The 24,136-nt window shown below is 42.7% G+C and overlaps 1 protein-coding gene across 1 annotated transcript in view; it reads left to right on the plus strand.

Annotated features, from left to right (window-relative positions):
• Nucleotides 1-24,136, plus strand: part of ABHD2 (abhydrolase domain containing 2, acylglycerol lipase) — a 108,301-nt gene that overhangs the window by 50,360 nt on the left and 33,805 nt on the right. The window contains exons 4-5 of the mRNA XM_068991145.1: nucleotides 19,498-19,673; nucleotides 22,627-22,794. Of these exons, the coding sequence (XP_068847246.1) occupies nucleotides 19,498-19,673; nucleotides 22,627-22,794 (344 nt within the window). The remainder of the gene's footprint in view (nucleotides 1-19,497; nucleotides 19,674-22,626; nucleotides 22,795-24,136) is intronic.

A 24,136-nucleotide genomic window follows, 5' to 3' on the forward strand; every position in this document is an offset into this window, starting at 1 on the left:
CTGCATTTCCCGGTCGTTCTCTCATCACCCAGGAGCGTCCATGACCTCGCTCTGTCCTTCAGTGTTTGCCTGGCCATCGGTAGGCTCTGAGGTTCATCAGGGTAAATTTATAATAGTCACACGCATCATAAACATCGTTAACTCCTGGGTAGCGTATATTTGTTTTTAAAAGACAGGTTACATCCCCATGAAGAGACTCCCACAGACATCATCCAGTTACCTTCAACCGATGTTTCCAGTTTCTTGACTGTTTTTCCAGACATATTTTTAAAATTTATTTTTAAATTGGAGCATAGTTGCTTTACAATGTTATATTAGTAATAGTTTCTGCTGCACAGCAATGTGGATCAGCTCTAAGCATTCATATATCCCCTCCCTCTTGTGCCTCCTTCCCAACCCCTGATGCCCACCCCTCTAGGTCATCACAGAAAACACCAAGCTGCATTCCCTGGGCTCTATGGCACTCCCCTCTAGCTCTCTGCTTACACACGGTACTGTATATATGTCAGTAATACTTGCTCAATTCATCCAGACATATTTTATGCAAAAACAGTTACACAGACACACACTTCTTTTCCTCTTATTGCACAACTAGTAGTACGCTATATACGCTTCTACACTTGGTTTTTCTTCATGAAATACCACCGAGAGCTTCTTCCATATGAATGTAGGAAGAACTTCCTCCGTGTAGGTCTCAGCTGCTCAGTGTTCCATTAGTACTGCCAATCTGATGAGTCAAAAAGTGTTTTCTCACTGTGTGTTTTAATTTGTATTCCTCCTGTCAAAGAGGCTGTGCATTTTTTTTACATCTAAGAACTATTTTTATTTCCTTTCCTGTTGACCTTCTATTGGTAGCCACTGCCCAGTCTTCCAGTGGTCATTGGTTTCTTCAGAATCATCTGAAAAGATGATTTTTGTTTTGTTTTTACTTGGGCAAGATTTTTATTTTCAAATTATTGGTGATACCAATAATGGTTATACCAATGGTACTTATAACATTTAAAAAAATCTGCAAATAGAATACAAAACAGTGGAAACAAGTTCTTAACGTGTGATTGTAGTTACCTTTGGTATAAATTCCTCAATCTAGAAGACAGTTGATGATCATACCTTTTTCAATTATCAAATCTCCTAGACAGGCTCCTGTTTTGAAAAAATATATTTTTTCTTCCTTTTCTTTTAGAATGTATAAATGTTTTCCTTCTGTAGTCTAACCATGCATCCTTTTATTTCTGAGGGGAAGGGACACCTCTGTCTCCTATAATATCACTTAAAGTATATTTTTTAACTCCTGTTAGTTTTCTCTGTATTACTTTAGCCCAGAGATCTTTGGGTGGGGTAATGGAACCTAGTTCTGTAATGGATCCTTTATGTATGATGGAGATTAGCCCTTTGTGGTATGGGCTGCAAATATTTGTTCTCAGTCTGCCATTTGTTTTTGTGACTTTGCCCATGGTGGTATTTGCCATGCAGATTTTTTTTCTTAATATTTGCATAGTCAAATCTTTGGATCGTTTCTTTTGGCTTCTGGGATTTCTGTTTTCCTTTGAAAGATCTTCTTCATTGTGATGATTTTAAAAACTGCCAAACTTTCTCTGGGGTTTCCCTGGTGGCTCAGATGATAAGGCATCTGCCTGCAATGCAGGAGACCCGAGTTTGATCCCTGGGTCAGGAAGATCCCTTGGAGAAAGGCATGGGCAACCCACTCCAGTATTCTTGCCTGGGAAATCCCATGAACAGAGGAACCTGGTGGGCTACAGTCTGGGGGGTTGCAAAGAGTTGGACATGACTGAGAAACTAACAGTTTCTTTTCTTTCACTAATCTTTCTTTGGGCACATGTATTCTTTCATTTCCTATTTTAAAGTGTTTGATCTCTCTGGGATTTGTCCTGATATGAAGGGTGACTCCAACTTAATTTTTTTCTAGATGGCTACCCTTTGCCCATAGCCACTTATTGAACAAGCCATCTTTACCCCATTTGTTGAAGTGCCACCTTCCTCTCCTACTAAATTTCCTGGATGCATTTAGGCATATTTCCAGTCTGTTCCACTCTGTTGATAATCCTGAATATACATCATTAGCAGATTTGTAGCTTTTAGATACGTTTTGCTGTGGCAGAGGGGTTGGTACTAGTGCCTTGTCACCTTGACTATTACAGCTGGTTCTTTCTTCCCATATGAACTTTAGAATGCTTAATTCCAAATATACAAATCCTGCTATTTTTACTGTGTGTCTATGACATTTATAGATAGTTTAGGGAGAACTGGCATATTTGTGATGCTGAGCTTTCCCATGCAAGCGCATTTGTTCTTGTTTCCTAAAGCCCTAAAGAGCTTCATACACTTTCCTTATTATCTCCTTTTCATGTCTGTGAACTTCCTGGGAACAAGAACGGAGCCAGATTTTGAGTGTAGGGTAGTAACAGTGATATATGTATATTGCTGACCAAAAAAAAAGCATATTTTTAATTAACTAGTTTAAGAACCTGTCTTCTTCTAATGTCAGTTTGCCATTTTTTGAATTATTTTCTACATATCAAGGAAAGGCAAAATACATGCTGTGTTGAATGCTGATACTTTTAATTCTTACAGTAATCTCTTGATTAAAGTGCTCCTAAAAGGGCACTCCATGTAGATAATCCAGGAATCTCACGTTTCGGTATTCCAGTTCCCCCCACACTAGGAATAGTAGCAGATATAATGTGACATTTCAGCTCTTATCTTCCTTCCTGTCTAGCCCTGGCGTAAATTTTGAGGTGACCTTGGCCTGAGATGTGAACAAAGAGGTTGGGCGAAGAGCAGACTATTGCTGTCTCTGTGCCTGTCCTTCAGACAGATGACGGGTGACCGGGGAAGTCAGGGGAAAAAGGAAAGTGTTCCGTGTGCTGCGTGTCACTACAGGTCCAGTGTGGTCAGCAGAGGCGGCTTTTCCAGAGCTATTTATTCATTTTTCCCTTTTGGCCACGTCACATGGGTTATGTGATCTTAGTTCCCCCACCAGAGGTTGAACCTGGGCCCTCAGTAGTGAAAGTGTGGAGTCCTAACCACTGGATCGCCAGGGAATTCCCAGAGGCAGTTTTTTTCAAATCCACGATTTAGTAATAAGAAAGGTGAGGTGGGGGAACAGTTTAGCATCTTGGGTGCCAGACTCCAGGAGCTGTGATGTAGTCTCCCAGCAGAAAAGTGGAAGTGTTAGTTGCTCAGTCGTGTCCGACTCTTTGCGGCCCCGTGGACTGTAGCCCGCCAGGCTTGTCTGTCCATGGGATTCTCCAGGAAAGAATACTGGAATAGGTTGCCATGCCCTCCTCTAGGGGATCTTCCCAACCTAGGGATTGAACCCAGGTCTCCTGCATTGCAGGCAGATTCTTTTCCATTTGAGCCACCAGGAAAGTAACTAATATTTGACTAGGTCTTTGCAGGACTAGTTATTTAATAGGTGATATTTGTTGGTGGAACCCCCAAGCCTCCTGATAAACTACAAGCCCACTTAGAGCACAGTGTCCAAACCAGGTCGAGATATACATGAGGAGAGAGGGCTGAGCTTCCTCCCTTCTATGTACAGAGGCTGGTGACCAGAGCTAAATGTGCAGGAAGATAATGGGACCAGAGACATTTAACATGTGAGTACAGTTCAGAGGGGTTTTAATTGGTTTTATTTGGACTTTAAAATTGAGTTTATTTTTCCTCAGAGTAAAAAAATGGGTGGTTTCTTTTTAAGTGGTTTTTTGGTCACTCATGAGCTTCCCCAGTGGCCCGGTGGTAAAGAATCCATCTGCAACGCAGAGACTCGGGTTCAATCCCTGGGTTGGGAAGAGTCCCTGGAGGAGGAAATGGCAACCCACTCCAGTGTTCTTGCCTAGAAAATCCCGTGAACAGAGGAACCTGGTGGGCTACGGTCCATGGGGTCGCGAAGAGCTGGACAAGACTGAGCGACTGAGCGGACATGCACACACATTGTCACTCGTGTGCTCCTTCCTGCTAACATGCGTTCCTCGTGGCTTGCACAAGGTACATAATGGTCCAGAGATGTGCCAAGGTCCTGTATATATTTAGAAACCAGGCCTAGGAACGGAAGCCGATTTCTCTGTTTTCTTCAGCCACTTTTGGTCACTTCAGGCAAAAACAGCCCTCTCTGCACTGAAATTTTTCTGCGCACCATCCTGTAATTCAGGAACAGAGCAACAACCGTTTCAAAAATGTAGCGTGTGACAGCTGTGAAGAGGAATTCGCTTCCAGTGGGGGAAAATGCTGTGTTCCAAGCATACTGCTGATGAGCCTATTAATGGGGCTTGGGGAAGCTGAATGTGCCATTTTGGGATAAAACGCCCAAGATGTTGATTTCCAAAGCCAGTGATGAAGTCCCTTCCCAGCCTCAGCCTCGCGTCCCCAGCAGGACTGGTGTCACATGGGGCAGGGTCTCCTCCACGTCTGGGCCTCCTGCAAAGAAGGGCCCTCCACGGGGCTGTGTCCTAGCAGAAAAGGGTGAGGTCCAGTGTGGGGAGAGCACAGAAGACCTGCTGGCTTTGGGCCAGCCAGGCTGGATGCAGAAAGAGAGGGGGGACCCAAGGGCTCTGCGGTAGGAGCAGCAGCAGTTCTGTGTTCAGGGTCTGTGAAGGAGAGGCTCTGGTAGTTCAGGATCCAGAGCAAGTGTCTGTAGGATGTTCCCCTAAACTCTAAAGGGCTCTGCCCCTTCCCCCCTCCTCTGTGTGGACACAGGCTTGTGCACACACACAGGCGCTTACACACAAAGGTCTGACGTCAATGTTCTGACATCTGGAGCTGCCACAATCTTCACTCCCCATGTCCTCCCCCCACCCCACCCACACCTGCCCCAGTGATCCTTGTCTTGATTAATTTATCCTCACTCAATTAAAGCAGGTAAAAATGATTGCCCAAACCAGACACCTCTCACCTTTCCAGAAGTACCTCCAGCCTCTTGCTCTACCATCCCTCTCCTGGGTCTCACTATCTTCGGGGAGATATTCAGTATGAGTTTATTAACACTCTGGCCCCATCTTGAAATAATCCATGTAAGTATTCAAGTTAATTACCCCACAGATGAATCTCCTGCAGGAAAAAAAATAAAAGCTTCACTAACCTGACGTAGTTGGTTACAGTTGTGAAAAACATGTAAAATCAAAGAAATTTCTTTTGTTTAATGTGTGCTTAGAACACCAAAGAGAAGTCCCAACAAATTCAATTATCAGATTGGAAAAACATGATTTAACCTAACATTCTGCCAGTTGATCAGAGAGAAAAGAGCTGACACAAAACTGTTTGGTGTTTTAACTCGTAGTTGAGGGAGTTGAGAAAGCTCAACATTCAGAAAACGAAGATCATGGCATCTGGTCCCATCACTTCATGGGAAATAGATGGGGAAACAGTGGAAACAGTGTCAGACGTTATATTTTTGGGCTCCAAAATCACTGCAGATTGCAGCCATGAAATTAAAAGACGCTTTCTCCTTGGAAGGAAGGTTATGACCAACCTAGATAGCATATTCAAAAGCAGAGACATTACTTTGCCAACAAAGGTTTGTCTAGTCAAGGCTATGGTTTTTCCTGTGGTCATGTATGAATGTGAGAGTTGGGCTGTGAAGAAAGCTGAGCGCTGAAGAATTGATGCTTTTGAACTGTGGTGTTGGAGAAGACTCTTGAGAGTCCCTTGGACTGCAAGGAGATCCAACCAGTCCATTCTAAAGGAGATCAGTCCTGGGTGTTCATTGGAAGGACTGATGCTGAGGCTGAAACTCCAGTACTTTGGCCACCTCATGCGAAGAGTTGACTCATTGGAAAAGGCCCTGATGCTGGGAGGGATTGGGGGCAGGAGGAAAAGGGGATAACAGAGAATGAGATGGTTGGATGGCATCACTGACTCGATGCACATGAGTCTGGGTGAACTCTGGGAGTTGGTGATGGACAGGGAGGCCTAGCGTGCTGTGATTTATGGGGTTGCAAAGAGTCGGACACAACTGAGCAACTGAACTGAACTGAACTGAACTGGGGGAGTTGATGCGTCTGCAGTGTGGCATGGTAAGAACAGCTCTGGACAGAAGGCAGAGGTCTGTGCTCTAATCCTGACTTCCTGATGCCAAGCAGGTCAAGACTCTATTTTTCTCATCTGTAAAGCGGGGGCGATACCATCACTCAGAGATGTTGTAAACACTGCAAGACATGACCAGCCCAGTCCTTGACCAGCGGTTGGAAGCTCAGAAACTTGCCCACTCTCTGGAAACAGACTCCATGTCTTAGTTCAGGCTGCTGTAACATAATACCATAGACTTGGATGCTTTAACAACAGATAGTTACTTTTCAAAGTTCTAGGGGCTGGAAGGCTTGTGATCAAGGTGCCAGCAGGTTTGTTTCCTGGTTTGTTTCCAGGGCTCTCTTCCTGGCTTGCAGGTGACCCCTTCTTACTGTGTCTTTGCATGGCAGAGAGAAAGAGAGCAAGCTCTGGTCTCTCATCCTCTGCTTATAAGGACACCAATCCCATCATAGGGGCTCCACCCTCATGACTTTGTCTAAGCCCAGTTACATCCCAAACATTCCACTTCCAAATACCAACACAGGTGGTAGGAGAGCCAGGTAGGGCTTCAGTATGTGAATGTTGCGGGGGAGGGGGACACAAACATTCAGTCCTTAACACTCCCCATCAGGTACTGAGTTAAATTGGTACTTCTCAGTCATGTGACTCAGTCTGCCCAAACATCCCCCATCCTGCCTTTCTGACCCCGGTGCCCACGCCTCCTCTCTGTGAGTAGTTGTCTATGTTTCCCTCATGTGCTTCCACCCCCGGGATGTGAGCTTTCTAAGGTCAGGCACTGTGTCTCGCTAATCTCTGAACTGTATTGACTCAACATGTAAGAGCCAAAAAAAAAAAAAGTAGGGCGCGGCTGGCTCAGTTTCGATGACGTCTCTGGTTGGGTCCCAAGTACCAGCCACGCGCTCCTAGAGCCATTTCTGGTCCATGTGCTCACTCTCCAAACAAATCTCCTGGTCAGAGTAAAGGTCATCTCTCTTCTCAGTGGTCAAATATTTTTGCTGAAATGGAAAATTTGTTTTTCTTTACCTGAGGCTGTGCTCTGAGGGCCTGTTGAAAAGAGCACTCTCTGCAGAGGCTGAGCGAAGGGCCCCAGCACCTGCCCCAACCCCTGGCTGGCATCTCGGCTCAGGACCAAGGAAGGACATTATCAGCCACTCGAATGAGAGGTTCCCAAGAGAGAAACAGGAGCAGCTGTGAGGCAGTGCCCTGTGGGCCTGATGTGAGGGGAGCTCATCCCTTGGGAGGGTCTCCCAAGGCACCATGACCCCTCCCTTTCTGCCCCTGCCACTGAGGCATTCCCCGGGATTGGGCTCTGCAGAAGGAGAGCGAAGCTGAGGGCAGACTGGAGTCTGTGGAGTGAGTTGCTGGGTTGGGAACGCAGTCAGGGCCGTGGACGGGTTGGGCCTCCAGCCAAGTGCTGTGTTCACAGATGCTGACATTCAAAAGTCACCAACCCTTGAGAAGGTGTCGTTCATTTTACCAAATGACCTTTCTTTTTTTAATTGGAGTATAATTGCTTTAAAATGCTGTGCTAGTTTCTGCTGTACAATAAAATGAATCAGCTTTATGTATACATATAATCCCTTCCCTCTTGAGCTACCTCCCACCTACCCCCATCCCATCCCACCCCTCTAGGTCATCACAGATGACCCTTTAAACCTAAAGAGCAAGTTCTAGGTGAATCCCCGAGGTGACCGTGAATGCCTGGGAGAATCCTGCAGACAGATCTGCTCAGTGTCTGGAACTTAGGCAGGGAGTAAACTAAGTTACTGCTTCCCAGGTGGCTCAGTGGTAGAGAATCTGCCTGCAATACAGGAGATACAGGTTCTATCCCCGGGTCGGGAAGATCCCCTGGAGGAAGAAATGGAAACCCACTCCAGTATTCTTGCCTGGAGAACCCCATGGACAGTGTAGCCCCCTGGCAGGCTACAGTCCATGGGCTGACAGAGTCAGACATGACCTAGCAACTGAGTGTGCTCAAACAGAATTACTACTTTAAAAAAAAAATGTTGTTTGCAATATGTAAATTATTACTCCAATATGCTTTCTATTCTTCAGTTGGAGCTGTATCATATATATTGGGTTGGCCAAAAAATTCATTCAGATAGTGAATATGTTGTTCAATACAGTTCTTGGTGTACATGAAAAAGTAAGTACTTTATTTTTACTTAAAACTGAACGAACTTTTTGGCCAGTCCAATAACTCAACTTGTGTAGATTCAGCTCTGTATATCAAGAACGACAGACACTTACACACACACACACACACATACACACACACACACATTCTTCCTTTGTGCTGGTCCCGCAGACATCTTTACTCAGACGCACTCAGCCCCGTCTTGTGTAGGTTGGGAGCCTCACAGCCCCACCAGCAGTGGCAGGGCCTGTGTGCTTCTCCTGCAAGGGAGGAGCATCGTGCTATGTCCTTGCGTTTAAACATTTGGGATTTCCTGGTTTCACAACACAACCCTAACCTCAGGTCACCAGGGCCATCTGAGTTAATGCCGTCCCAGCCACCCACCCGGCACTGGACGAGAGCTGCTTGGACTTCATGGACAAGCAGGGTCTTCCTGCCTGTAGGGTATTCAGAAGGTGATTTGACTTTAGCTGGTGCTTTGAACGTTTAATTTGAAAATCAGACTACTGGTGAGATGTGACCCCACTACACTAACAGAATGGCCTGCGGAGGAGAGAGCAAAGTTGAAACAGGAGGGATCACTTCGGAATGACCCCTTTGCCATGACTTGCACTCTCCGAAGACCCAGCATGTGGTCCGAGCCTTTGTCCTTTCTCCTGGGTGTCGCCAGCTTCTGACTCAATAAGTGGATTTATATCAGGAGTAGCTACCAGGGCTCCCCATGTTGCTAAGAAGCCCCTGATTGGCCATAGCCTTAAAACCCGACAACTCTGGAATACGCATATGCTAATTTGATGTATTTTTAAAGCTAGAGAGTGCCTGTTGACTAAGATATGTTAAGGTTCATTTGCACTAGTTCTCGATAACTGTAGTATTTTTAAAGGATGACTAAAAGAATCATAGGAGTATCTGGAATGAAAATATCTCTTTTTCATCATCATGCCTGTTTTATCATCCAGATCAGCACTAGACACAGTGGATCAAGGTCTCAGTCGAAGTCCTGACTCTGCCCTTGATTAGCACAGTGACCATGGCTAAACTCTGGACATCAGGGTCCCCATGGTTGACAACAGCGACCCACTGCACAAACTTGGTATCAAAGGCAAATGAAAACAAGATCGGACTGTGCAGCACAGGGAACTCTATTCAATATCCTGTAATAAAGCATAATGGAAAGCAATATGAAAAATAATACATATATATGTGTGTAACTGAATCACTTGGCTGTACAGCAGAAACTAACACAACATTGTAAATCAACTATACTTTAATTTTTAAAAATTATTTCATTTGGGACTTCCCTGGCAGTCTTGTGGTGCTTTCAATGCAAGGGGCATGTGTTCAGTCCCTGGTCAGGGAAGAAAAAATCCCACATACCGCATGACCAAAAAAAAAAACAAAAAACTTTTTTTTTAAATAACAAACAGCCCTGTGATAACATAAATAAAAAAACAGTTACAATTATTCCTAAGAATAAAATTTTAAAAGGCAAGTGAAATCCTGTACAGAAAAGATTTTGACAAATTGTGAAGTGCTGTAAGTAAATGAAATGTTCTGCGTTGAAAGCAGGAAATAAATGTGGTGATGGAATCACAGATATTCCTGACTCCTTTGGAAAAGCCTTGGGGGGGAGGATCCTTAATGTGCCTAAAGTCATGGAGGGTTTCAGTCCTGGTGATGTTTCTTTGCTCTAGTAAGCTTCCAGACCTCTGTCTCCACAGGTATCTCATTCTTGCAGATAATTAGAGTCTGGTGACTCTTCCCTCCCGCTTCCTTTTTCTCTGTGAAATCGCTGACCCGCCTACTTCCTTATGACGGCGGAGAAGCAAGACTTCTCCCATGACTCCCATGGATCTCCACGGCCCCCAAGTGGACCCTGCATTGGGGATCTTGTCTTCACTGCCTCCTTACTTTTCAGTTCATATCATCTACTTTGGTGGTTCTGGTCTTGTCTGGATCGAGCTGGCAAGAAGGACCTCTAGTTGGGTTCTAACCACCTGTACTCCCGCAGGGAGAAGACTCAGCAGTGGTTGAACGCAAGGACATTTTAAATGCAAGTACTTTCATCAGAGTTATGTTACCATGAAAGAATTTTAGAGAAACTATCTTAAGGAACAAATTCTACTGAACCAGTTTGGTTTCATGTTGATTTTTAAAAATATAATACAATTGAATTTTATCTCCGTCAGGTTTATTTTCCATTTAACTTTTACTACAAAGCTTGGATTCAGTTTTTTGTTCATATTATGTGTTACTGACCATAGCTTCCTCTATAGAAAGCTCTCTTGTGGCTTTTCATCAAGACCAATTCTCTAGGTTAAATTTTGCAAGTCTAAATGCTTTTATGAAAATGGGTTCTTTTGTCAAAATTTAGACAATGCGAAATAATTGTTGTTGTTTAGTCACTAAGTCATGTCCCACTCTGCGACTCCGTGAACTACAGCACATCAGGCTTCTGTGTCCTCCACTGTCTCCCAGAGTTTGCTCAAATTAATGTCCATTGAGTAGGTGATGCTATCTAACCATCTCATCCTCTTTCACCCCCTCCTACCCTCAGTCTTTCCCAGCATCAGAATCTTTTCCAGTGAGTCAGCTCTTCACATCAGGTGGCCAAAGTATTCGAGTTTCAGCTTCAGCATAATGTAGTATCCAACATAATACTAAATTATACCACATGCCATTTTAACTGTTACCAATTTTACTCTGATTTGATTCTTTCTACTGGTAGTAGCCAAATTATGATTAATATTAGAGATAGAGATAGAAGCAGAGATGGAGTGGAAGGAAATAGCCTGGAGTCAAAATGGTAGGGCTTTTCAGTGCCATTAATCATTAGGGAAATGCAAATCAGACCACAGGAGATGCCACTTCATACCCACTAGGGTGGCTGTAATAATTTTTCTCATGGAAAATAACAGGTGTTGGCAAGGATGTGGAGAAATTGGAACCCTTGTATGTTGCTGATGGGAATGTAAAAGTGTTTTAGTTGCCATGGAAAACAGTTTGGAGGTTCCTCAGAAAGTTAAGCATGCAATTACCAGATGACCCAGAAATACCACTCCTTGGTTTTTCCCCAAAGAATTAGAAACAGGTATTCAGTCAAAAACTGGTACACAAATATTCATATCAGCACTGTTCATGATAGACACAAGGTGGAAATAATCCAAGTATACATCAACAGATGAATGGATAAGCAAAGTGTGATATATCCATGCAATGAAATACTATTTAGCCATAAAAAGAATGAAGTGCTGACACATACTACAACATGAATTAGCCTCGAAAACATAATGTAGGTGAAAAGTCACAAGACAAAAAATCACATATTGTATGGTTCCATTTATGTGAAATATCCAGACTATACAAATCCATAGGGACAGAAAGCAGATAGATAAGTGGTTGCCAGGGGCAGGGGGAGGGGAGGAAGTGATTATGTAATGGGTGTAGCATTTCCTTATGGAATGGTGAAATGTTCTGAAACTAGGTAAAGGTGATAATTCCACAATGTTGTGAATGTACTGAATGCCACTGAATTATAGACTTTGAGATGTTTAATCCTATGTTGTGTGAATTTTATGTCAAAAAGATGAAAGTGAAAGTCGCTCAGTTGTGTCCAACTCTTTGGGACCCCATGGACTATACAGTCCATGGAATTCTCTAAGCCACAATACTGGAGTGGGTAGCCATTCCTTTCTCCAGAGGATTTTCCCCACCCAGGGATTGAACCCAGGTCTTCCGCACTGCAGGCAGATTCTTTACCAGCTGAATCACAAGGGAAGCCCAAGAATACTGGAGTGGATAGCCTATCCCTTCTCCAACATATCTTCCCCACCCAGGAATTGAACCGGGGTCTCCTGCATTGCAGGCAGATTCTTTACCAGCTGAGCTACTAGGGAATCCCGGCAAAAGATAGTGGGGGCAAAATGACGGGTTATGTAACATGTATTAATTTAAGGTCAGTGAAATCACTGACCAGGAGTCATAAAAACTCTACTTGATGTCTCCTTTAAAGAAAACAACACAAACTTTATATATATATGATACTTGCTTTTATAAAGACAGGTGTGTGTGGGAAAAAACACACTTGAGCAAGTTGCCTGTTTCTGAGCTATGCTATGTCATAAGTGAAGCAGATACTTCAAAGTAGATACATTTGAAAATAATGGGAAAATACTGAGTTGGGACCGGGTTTGGGGAACAGGAACAAAAAGAAAGAGGAGACTTTGGGAGAACTAGAAGAAGCATTGTGGTTTGATGGGGGCTGTGGGGTGTCAGGGGCACTGAAAAAGCCTCCTTTTTAATATTATTTATTTGATTGTATCTCTTGTGGTGTGTGGGCTCCAGAGCAGGCAGGCTAAGTAGTTGGGGCGCATGGGCTTAGTTGCCCCATGGCATGTGGGATCTTAGTTCCCCAACCAGGGATGGAACCTATGTCCCCTACATTGGAAAGCAAAGTCTTAACCACTTGACCACCAGGGAAGTCCCTGAAAAAAAGCTCCTGAAGCAAAGACAAGTCCAGCTAAAAGCCTTGAAAATGATGTTTGTCACTTTTCTGCCGCCCAGCGTCCATTCCTCCTCTCCAAGGGCACACACATTTCCTTTGGGGGACTTTCTTCTCTCACAATGCACGTAAGTAGTAATTCAAGGTGCCCTGCCCACCCATTCTGAAATTCCGTGCTTCTAGGCATCTCCCTCCTGGGACATCGGCTCTTTGCAGGGAGTGATACTGCTGACTGTGTAAAAAGCACATCGCTTGAGCAGCCCCCTGGTTTCCTTCCTGGATCTGCACTCTTCAAGCCTGCTCCGGCCTCTCGTCCATTTGGGGGAACATCCCAGCATCCCTCTAACATAAGAGGAGTTAAGTTAGTCGGGGCTGGGTTGTTGCTTTAACCAAAGTATCCTGTTTGATACAAAAATAAAATGCCAAGAAGTAACTGCTAATGGGCATTTGTTTCACTGGGAAAGACTTGGTGGGGGAGTTAATCTCAGACAACATATCCTGAACATCTATTGTGTGCCAAGCCTGGAGCCAACTTGGTAGAGAGGTGCTGGAGAGAATCAAAGGGAATAATAGCTAAGTCTAGGTCCCATAGCTATAAAGTGGTTTGATCTATTAATGCATCCAAGGGACCCAAGTCCCATAAGGAAGAATCGGTCACCCACAGATTTAGGGCAAAGATGAGCATTAGTCAGCTTTTTTTCCAGCTGTCTTATAAACAGCCCAGCAACCATCTGTCCTTGTTCGTGTGAACTCCATCAGCCCAAAGGTGGTGTGTTTGTGTGTGTGCCTGTCAGGAGGGATGTGGGTGGGAGGGAGGTCTAAATTGTCCCTTGAGTGCTTTTCCTTTGGGCAATTCTGTTAGTATAGCCAGATGTTGATTATAAGTATGTTCAGAAGATAAAGACATACTGGCCTCTAGATTTTATTGTGGTCTTCCAACTTCTTTCTTAGTAACAGGATTCATTAACCACTGACCACAGCACGACATTGGACAAAATACCATCTAGATAAGTTAAGAAGTAGAAGACATCACTTCAGCTTCCTGGGAGTCAGGAGGAAAACATGCCCAGATGCTAACTCTTGACAGTAACTTTTAAAAATGTAGATATGAATGCAAATTTGTATAGTGAAAACTCAGTATTGAAACATGAAGCAAGCTGTAAAAGTTTTACTATAAGACAATAAATACCTGAATAATGGAGAGATACACCGTGTTTTTGAATGAGGCAAGTCAAACTGTAAAGATGTCAATTCTTCCCAAAGTAGTATGTGTTTGGTGTGTCTTCAATTTAAAAATCCTAAATTTTTCATAGAGCAAGCTAATCCTATAGTTCATCTGGAAACTAAAATGCCAAAAGTCTGCCAAGAAAATGTTGAGTGAGGTAGGCCTGTACTATCAACTCTCCAAATACTCCATAAAGCTATGATAATTAAAGGGATACCATATTGGCACAAGAATAGACAAAGAAATCGATGAACCAGAATAGAAAATGCAGAAACAAATCCAAATATTTCATTGAGAACTTGGTATATATATAAAATGACAGTCAAAAACAGTAGGGAAAGGATGGGCCATTTATGGTGTAAAGACAATTAGCTAACTGTCTGGAAAAAAAAAATGAAATCTTCACATCATTTTCAAAAATAAGTGGATTTAAAAGAGTAATATATTTTTTAAAACTATAGGAATAACAGAAAGAAGTATTGGGAATATACTTATAATTGGGTGTTGGAATAGTTTCTTTCTAAACAAAATGCAAAACACAAAGGTTTTAACAGAGAAAATTAACAGATTTAACCACAACACACAAAATTTATATAAGGTGAAAGACAAAATTAAAATATGCAATACAGTACATGGTAGTTAAAAGAAAAAAGGAGATGTTTTCAGGTGTTAAGATCCCAGACTAGTCCTTTCCCACTTCCACACTAGCTCTCCTCCCCCTCCATAAAGGGCGGGGCGGTGGGTGGGGATGGTGGGGCTTGGGCCTTACAGCTCTCCTTTCTGCCTCTGCTCATCCCAAGCCATGGCTGTGAGAGTCACCTCATGATGACTGCAGTAGGTGCTGAGCACATGCTTGTGAAGTTAATTCACACACACACACATATAAATGGGATAGACTGGGAGAAAACCATTGCAAAATATAATATATATAATGACTTAATGTAGGGATGATAAAAATGAAAAAAGTATGATAGAAAATGGATGAAGGATATGAATAGACAGTTCCCAGAAAAGAAATACAAATTGCTAATAAGCATATGAATCAAGGAAATGCAAATTCAAATAAGAAACTTTTGGCCATAGATTGGATCAACCTTAAGAAACACAAATTGAAGTGAAATATCCATTTTTTGCCCATCAGAGTAGCCAAAATGAAAGATTGAGAACACCAATTATTGATGAGAGTGAAGACGACAGGTACTTTCATACACAATTGATGGGAATGTAAATTTGTCTCTCTTTTTGGGGAGGCAGTTTGGTGATACAGTAACATTTAAAATGCACACAGCTCTTGTGTGTGTGTGTGTGTTTTAAAATATTTATTTATTTCTGGCTTCCATGGATCCTAGTTGTGGCTCTCAGGCTTAGTTGCCCTGTGGCTCGTGGTATGTCTGTTGCCCAACCGAGGATCGAACCCAAGGCCACTGCATTGGAAAGTTGATTCTTAGCCACTGGACCACCAGGGAAGTCCCAAGCTCTAGGTTTTATTTCTCATCCTTTCGGCCCCCTCCGTATTTCCCCACATCACTGTGTAGTCAAGGCCCAAGCTTCTTTATTGCATATGCTGTGCTTAGTCGCTTAGTTACATCTGACTCTTTGTGACCCCGTGGGCTGTAGCCTGCCAGGCTCCTCCGTCCATGGAATTCTCCAAGAATGCTGGAGTGGGTTGCCATTCCCTTCTTCCAGGGACCCTCCTGACCCAGGGATCGAACCTGTGTCTCCTGAATTGCAGGTGAATTCTTTACTGTCTGAGCCACCAGGGAAGCCCCTCTTTATTACATAGCACCAGGCTTCCAAGGAGGTACAAGAAGCAGCTGCCAGATTCCTTAAGGGCCAGGCCCAGATCTGGGCAGCAGGCCTCCCATCACATCTTACCGGTCCAAACAAATCACAGGCCTGCCTGGACTCACAGCGTGTGCAGATGTTTCTAGCTCCTAATGGGAAGAGTGGCTTTCGGGGACAGGAATAGGTAGAATTATTGGCAGCCGTATTTTCGGATGAACTGTCCCATAGGTAGTTAGAGTAAAACATATTCCTCCATGTATTATTTCAGCAGCATTTCTTAAATGTTTCCATATTCATACACATTTCAAATGTTCGTTGTTTCGGTCCAGATTTCTTCACTGAGCTAAACCATGTAACGAGGCACCTATTCTAGCTTTTCATTTCTTAATGTTTTTCTTATGATCTGTGGATTGGTTATATAAACAAACGGAAACACACAGTAAAGCTCCACTACAGTAAATGCTATGCAGAAACTCAATTTTGTAAGCCCTCGTGTTGTGTTACCGTGAAGTTAATTAAAGACAGTGTTTCATCAGTAGGTGGTAGTGTCATAAAATGATAGATTATGAAACCTCCTCTGTGCACAATTGACTTTACACTGAAGATTCCAGATGACCCTGAGGCAGTCGCTTATTCTCATACACACACACGCGTGCACATACGCACACACGACTTGAGAATTTCATCCCAGCCCAGTCTGAGAACAGTGCTAAGTAGCCTTGAAAGAGATCAGCAGCCAAACCAATCATGCCACAGCCAAGTTCACGTTATTATGATGTATATGATATTTTAATCGTATATTTATCTTTTCAGAGGGCTTCCCTTGTGGCTTAGCTGGTAAAGAATCCACCTGTAATGCAGGAGACCCCGGTTTGATTCCTGGGTTGGGAAGATTCCCCTGGAGAAGGGAAAGGCTACTCACTGCAGTATTCTGGCCTAGAGAATTCCATGGACTGTATAGTCCAGGGGGTTGCAAAGAGTCGGACACGACTGAGCGACTTTCAGTTTTCACACCAGTGGGTCTGTACTCTTCATCCGCAGGTCCTCGCTACATGTTTAGTGTGTGTGTAGTGCCGTGAGGACAGACACAGGGGAGAATGAGCCTGGCTCCTGCAGGTGGCAGGCAGGAGTGTTCTTGAAAAGAGTGTATTTTAATGAAGCCTCAGGAGTGCCGGAATGGAGTTATGTCGCGGGGTGCTTTGCCAGGGGGCACAGAGAAGAGGCACCTCCCCCAACAATCTGATTGGAAGTGACTCTTGAGAGACAGGTAGTAGCTGGGCAGGAGAAAAAAACTGGATGTAAAAAGAGAGGAGGTATTTCCAATGCAGGAGACGCGGGTTCAATCCCTGGTCAGGGAACTAAGATCCCACACGCCACAGGGCGGCTAAGCCCGCGTGCCACAACTACTACAAAAACCACAACTAGAGAGAAGCCCAAACACCGCGACAAAGAGCCTGCTTGGGGCGACTGAGACCCAATGCAGCCAAAAATAAATAAATAAAATTTTTTAAATGAATAATTATTTAAAAGAGAGAAGGAGAGAGCATTCCAGGCAGAAGAATCAGCCTGAGCAAAGGTAGTTGGGATAAAAATAGCTCCTGGGTGGAGCTGGGCTGGCGGTTCAGGTTTTTTGGAGCTTAGGCAGAAAAGGTGGGCAGGCACCAGAGTGTGGCGGGCCTCCTAAGCCAAGCTGCTGGGGCTCACGCAATGGAGGACTGTGGCCAGGGTTATGTGTTCGTTATCACTCCACTGGTCGGGGGATGCCAGAGTCGTGGGAACAAGACTAGAAGCCAAGAGGCCACTTGAGGGAGGCAGATGCCAAGATTCAGAGGTGCTGACAGGACCTCGAATCTGGAGCATGGCCTCAGGGTCATCACATGTGTCGTGATTATACAGGAAATCTGTGACTAGCCAAATGGAAACTCTATTCTTTTGTCATCTTCTCTAAGATTATATTGTATTCCAAACAAAATCAGAAGATTTTTTATTCCAAACAAGATCAGAAAATAAGTGGATGAAATTTAACCTATTCTTCTGACATTTTTAACCTCAGAACATTTCCATTTTTAATTTACATTATAAACAAAATTTTCTCCCAACTTTTCCTCCAGGAGCAATTGGAAGTTTAGTTTCTTGGACCACTCTCCCACCCCGATGCACAATTTATCGTCCAATTTAGTAGTCTGACGGTCATCCTCATCATTTTTCAACAGGGTTTTTATTGTTTAGCTGCTTATGGTTTTTATTGTTTAGCTGCTTAGTCATGTCTGACTATTTAGCAACTCCCTGCCAGTCTCCTCTGTCCACGGGATCTCTCTCCTAGGCAAGAATACTGGAATGGGTTGCTATTTCCTACTTCAGGTGATCTTCCCAGCCCAGGGTTTGAACCCAGGTGTCCTGCATTGCAGGTGGATGCTTTACCACCGAGTCACCTGGGAAGCCCCTAAGTAGTCTGAAACCCTTCATAAATTCTATTATCTAAATCTTGTATAGTATTCAACTGTCCAATTGACATTATTTTTATAGGCTTGGTTTCTGTGCTGTTATAATCCACTCATCTCTTATAAATGCTTCTGCCTGCTTTCCAAAGGCCATGCCCTCTGCACTGAGATTTGCACCTGTGGTGTGCCATTGGCAAGTGATTTCATGTCCTTAGGTCTTAAAATACTCTTTCTTGTCCTCCCTGCCCCCACAAAAGAAGCATGTCTGGGAACTGGCTTGCTTAAGGTGATAACTTCCCTTCTCTTAAACCTTGTGATGAATTAATTAACAGTTAATGAATTACCAGGAAAAAATAAAAGAGTAAATCTGGTTTAAGGAGAGGATCTAAGATTATCTGGTCTGATAAAAAAGGTGGTCTCGAATCGGCAAACATTAAGGTAAATTCTTAACAAAGTGCTCACCACTGTGATACGCTACGGAGATGATTGACGTCAGTACCAAATCCTGCTTGACCATCAAGCTGGGGCTCAAAGCCGAAGAAGAGAAACAGATAGCAGTTTCAGGAGATGGGATCATCTTGCAAACTGTGATTGTGAACTGTAATCATTTCTTAATTGTAACTTGGAGCACCTTGTTTTTCCCAGTAATTAACTAGTTTGTGGTTTTTGCACTTCCCCTCTGACGACCAGAGTCACTCTGTGTTTTCACGAAGGACAGTTGTTAGGGTGGTGTCGTGCCTTGCTTGTGCTAACAAGACTTTATCCTTCATTAATCCAACAAATATTTACATTGCTCTGCCCTTCCAGCACATTCTCCGGAGCATACAATGCTGCCCCCCCAACACACACAGACACGCACAAGGCACTCGACAGACTCTCAGGAGCTTTGCAGCCCTTGCCGGTTTAATAAAGGCAGCAGGTTTGTGTTCATGGGGTCACCCCTGCAGCTGTGACTGCCTTATTAGGGGAAGGCAAAGAAGTGAGCATTTAGTGTGCGTAGGCGCCTGCTAGCTATTTTATATACATTAGCTCAGTTGATAACGAGGCTAACCCTGTCAAGTAGCATGTGTTCAAAATGTACTAGTTGCTTTCTTTCTGTTCTACATTATGGAAATAACCCATGTTGAATTAATTAACACCTTCAATTTGAAATCCTGTCTATATAAGCATGTCCTGGTTGATTTCTAAAGCTAATCTGATGCATCAGTGGGAAAAGGAGTAAATCATGGCCTGGATGTAAGGTTGAAAAAAATATCCTGTTTGTGCTTAGTGGACAGAATTTGCTGGGGGTAGGGGAAAGAGTTTTTTAGAGCGTTATTCCAAGAGTGTGGGAAAATTGACCTCTCCTCTCCTTCTTTCTCAGATACATCCCACCATTGATCTGGGGGAAAAGTGGACACATCCAAACAGCCTTGTATGGGAAGATGGGAAGGGTGAGGTCGCCACACCCATATGGGCACCGGAAGTTCATCACCATGTCTGATGGAGCCACTTCGACCTTTGACCTCTTCGAGCCCTTGGCTGAGCACTGTGTGGGAGGTGAGCTAGTTCAGGTTGTGGGATTGGGCCAGCACTCAGGGAGTGAACATTAATCCCTGAGGGAGCTCGGTATGAATGCTCAAGCCACTGACTGTCACCATCGCATCCAGGGGGCCCACAGGACAGCAGCTGAGGTGCTTCACTTAGCTACCGCCTGCAAGGACTGGCTCCAGCATAGGCTGGCCGAGTGCCTTGTAGGGCTCTGCAGAGAGCATTGTTGAATACAGTTTTTTAGTCCTCTTGTGAAATAGAAAGGTTTGTGTAAGAACTTGGAGCCCAGGATCAGATCTCTGGTTTGATAATGGCAACAGAAGCTGGCCTAGTCTCAGTGTTTCATAAATACTATTATCTCATTTAATCTTCACAACCACCCTGAAGAGTCAGTGCCTTATTATCCCTACTTTACTGATGAGGAAACCAAAGCTTATAGATGCAGTGTAGTTAGTCTTTGTTGGACAACAGCAGGTAACAAAGGCTCTCAGGTACCCTCTGCTCAGGTTTTCAGGGGTCTGGGACACCTATTTCTCAGAAACCGCAGTTTCTACTGCTGATAAAACTCTCATTGTTCCGTCCAGGCTGCACAATAAACAGGCATTAAAAAGCTTCACAATGAGGACTTTTGAGGAAGTGGAGTTACATGGCAGCATCCTCTGAATGTTGTTTCTACCAGAAGAGAACAATATTTTGATTTCTATAGTATTCAAATGCACCTGGTTTTTTTTTTTTTAATAGGAGCTCAGTAAATATTTAGGGGTAAATTCCAGTAAGTATATTATTATAGCTCTCAGTTATTTAAAGCACTTAGAACTGCTGAGTAGCTAGTGACAACGTAGCTTATGTTCCCTCTGACAGGAATACTTGTCCCAGACTTTCACATGACTGCTTCCTTGTCACTTAGCTCTGCGCTCCAATGTCACCTCCTCATAGGGATGGTCTCTGATCCTTCCCGGGAAATCCATCACAGCTTCTTGCTCAGGTTCTTCATGGTACCTGCCAATCTCTAAACTTATTTGTGTAGTTGTTTATTATCTGTCTGCTAGATTGTTGGAATCCTCCAGAGTCCAATAAACAGTCACAGAAGGAATGAATAAGAATAAGTTGGGCGTTCACAGTGTGTTTATGGTCTTGTAGCTGAGCTTTTAAATATTTACTTCTCTACCAAACCCAGTTAAGTATTTTTTCCCCTTGTATCTAATGCTCTGACTTCTTCTACTGTTGAAGCACAAAATTTAATTTAACCAGTCTGCTCTTCTAGGACAGAGGTGGAAAGCTGAAAAAGACAAAACTTTTATGTTTTTTTTTTTCCAACTTGTCTCTGTCTTTCTATCACCCCTGTGCCCAGAAAGAATTGATGAAGGTAGTTCTGGAAAGCAGTATTTGCATCCAAGAAATGCTTTAAGGAAAGCAACCCTTTTTCCCCCCCTTTTTTGATTTTTTTTCTGACAACAAAAGGAATAAATACTCACTTTAAAAAATGTAGATAACATAGAAACTTTTTTTAAAATGAGAAAATAATCATCAATAATCCTACACCCTGCATACCATTGTTTAGAAACTTTTTTTAAAATGAGAAAATAATCATGAATAATCCTACACCCTGCATACCATTGTTAATATTTTGTTCCATTTACCTTCAGTTCTATGTAAAATAGAACTGAAAAATTTCAGTTACTACACATTATAGGTATATTTCCATATCATTAAAAGTCTAAAATGTCTTTAATAACAAAAGTTTAATGATTGCTTAATAGTCTGCCATGTGGTCATGACATAATTTAATCATTCTATTTTTGAACATTTAGCTTGCTTATAATTTTGTTATTCTTAAGTAATCCTTTGATAAGCATACTTATTCATAAAATTTAAGGCAGGATTCCAAAAATTGGAATTTCAAGATTTATTAAAAATTTTAATGTTCTTTATACATTATTGCATAAGAATTTAAAAATTGTCTCAACTTTTAAAAGGAAAATTTATGATTAAATTTAATGACCTAAATACCACTTTTCTTTTAAAGAAAAATATGTCTTCATATTTTCAAGTAGGTAGTTCATAACTCATGGTAGAAAATTCAAAAGTTACTAAAGGACATACAGTAAACGTGTAAATTTCTCTCCCACCCACCCTCACACCCCAGTGGTACCAACTGTTAGGACTCATGTGTATGATTCCAGAGCTAGTGGATGCATTTATAAATATAGATGTCTTCCCCCACCCCTAAATGATAGTAGCATAGCATAGCCTGTTTTTGCATCTTGCTCTTTTCCACTTAATACTTATTGGAGAGCTTGCCTTAGCAGTGTATATTAAAATGTCTCATTATTTTTAAGGACTACATAATATTTCTTCATTTGGATATGCAAAAACTTATTTAACCAGACCCCTGTTTCTGGACATATACATTATGTTCAGATTTCTGCCGTTACTGCAGATGTACTGCTTTGTGTATGTACCATATATTTGTAGAATTAATACCTGAAAGTAAAATTGTTGGATCAAAGAAGTCTGTGCAAACACAGTTTTTTATTTTTTCTGTTCATTGATTCATTCATACAGAATTTCATATAGAAACTAAGAGTGATGCTCAGAAATTTGTATAGTGGTTTGATAGAGGAATTTCATATCTGTTGAGTCTAGTACTAAAAAATTGAGATTTGTATTTTTTCATTTTATTTTTCTAGTAATTAATTTTTATTGTATTTTATTTTTCAAAAGCATCTGCCCTTATGGATTGGAACTTTTAAAAAACTAACCCTTCACCATAAATAATTTGAGAAGCACTGAAGTAGACAGTTCCAGCCAGAAGGGAAAGTTACTCTGTCTCAGAGAGTAGAGTGAAAAGATGAATGTTAAATTCTCTCCTACTGTTTTCTAAGCCAGTGAAATGTAATTGTGTCCATTTACCACGTCAGTATTTATTGGCTGTCTCGGAATCTCCTTCTCCACCCTGCAGATGACATTACCATGGTCATCTGCCCTGGAATTGCCAATCACAGCGAGAAGCAGTACATCCGCACCTTTGTCGACTATGCCCAGAAAAACGGCTATCGGTGCGCTGTGCTGAACCACCTGGGCGCCTTACCCAACATTGAACTGACCTCGCCACGCATGTTCACCTACGGTAAGCGGGGGCCACGGCCAAGCGGAGTCCCCCCAACCTTTTATTTTTTCTGTTCCCACTGCAAGCGTAGGGCTGCGTCTGCCTCTGCCTTACTTTTCTGAGTTTAGAGTTTGTGCCCATGTGCAAGAGCTGGTGAGGCACACAGTTGTAACAGCAGGGCATTTAAGAAGCTATGCCTCCCAACAGCAGCTCAGGGGGGCCCTGGAACCACCCTCCTCTCATCCCATCTCAGGGGCAGGAGCTAAAACTCACAGGCGAAGGTCTTGCACAGCGCCCCCTGCTGGTAAGTTAATGCCCTTCACTCATCCCTCAGGACTCCTGTGACTGGCGGGCAAGCATTGTGATGAGGCTGGTGGATGCCAGTGGGAAGGGAATCTGGTAGCTTAACAACCCAGTGGCTTTCAGGCTGCTTGAGGACAGGAATTAAATCTCATATTTAGATACATGCTTCTTGCCTTTAATTGAAGTCCTATGTTAGGTAAGGCTCTGTGTTATAGACTGCTCATTCTTGAATCTTACTTAACTCTCCCTTCAGATTAACTGTGACACTCATAAATAATAAACTCTTAAAATATGTGTCTGTATATATGTACCAACCTGTGGGGTATTCATAAGTAAATCAATTTAATGTGTTTTCATGGGAAACAAATGAAAATTATATCTATAATCTCACCATAACTAATTTTCTGTTTCTTCATCCTCCCATTCTTTGATCTACGTGTACAGTTTTTGAGTGCAGTGATAGGGTGTATATCTATGGTGACTTAATTTAAATAATTTTATATTCACTAACATAAAGATGCATAGTCATTTAATCTTTTTAAAGAGCCACCTTGCTGTGATTACCCCGTTATAGTTTATTTAACCATTCCTCTTTATAGTCGTTTAGGTTATTTAAAGTTTTTCAGCCTTTTAAATAACGAAGCAATGAATACTTTTACATAGAATCTTTTTCTTCTCTTTAATGACCTCTTGGGAGTAAATTTCCAGGAGTAGAATTTTGGAGTCAGCATTTCTTATGCATGTTTATACATATTGTCAGATTGTCCTCCAGCAAGGTTTTTCCAGTTTATTCTGCATTTGGTGGCATGTAAGGGCAGGTAGGGAAGCATGAGCAGGTTCACTTGCTCTGTGCCTGCCTAGGGGCTCCCCATCCCGCTCCTCCTTGGTGTGCACTCCCACCTAAAGACACCCATTTTACATACTCTCTTCTGTACAACAGTTTGTTTAGTGGCTTGAAGATATAGGTGAAACCCCAGATTTACACATAAGACAGGAACATGGGACCCTGATGCTGGGAAAGATTGAGGGCAGGAGCAGAAGAGGGGGTGACAGAGGATGA

This window comes from Capricornis sumatraensis, chromosome 19, assembly GCF_032405125.1.
Source record: "Capricornis sumatraensis isolate serow.1 chromosome 19, serow.2, whole genome shotgun sequence".
Classification (NCBI taxonomy): domain Eukaryota; kingdom Metazoa; phylum Chordata; class Mammalia; order Artiodactyla; family Bovidae; genus Capricornis; species Capricornis sumatraensis.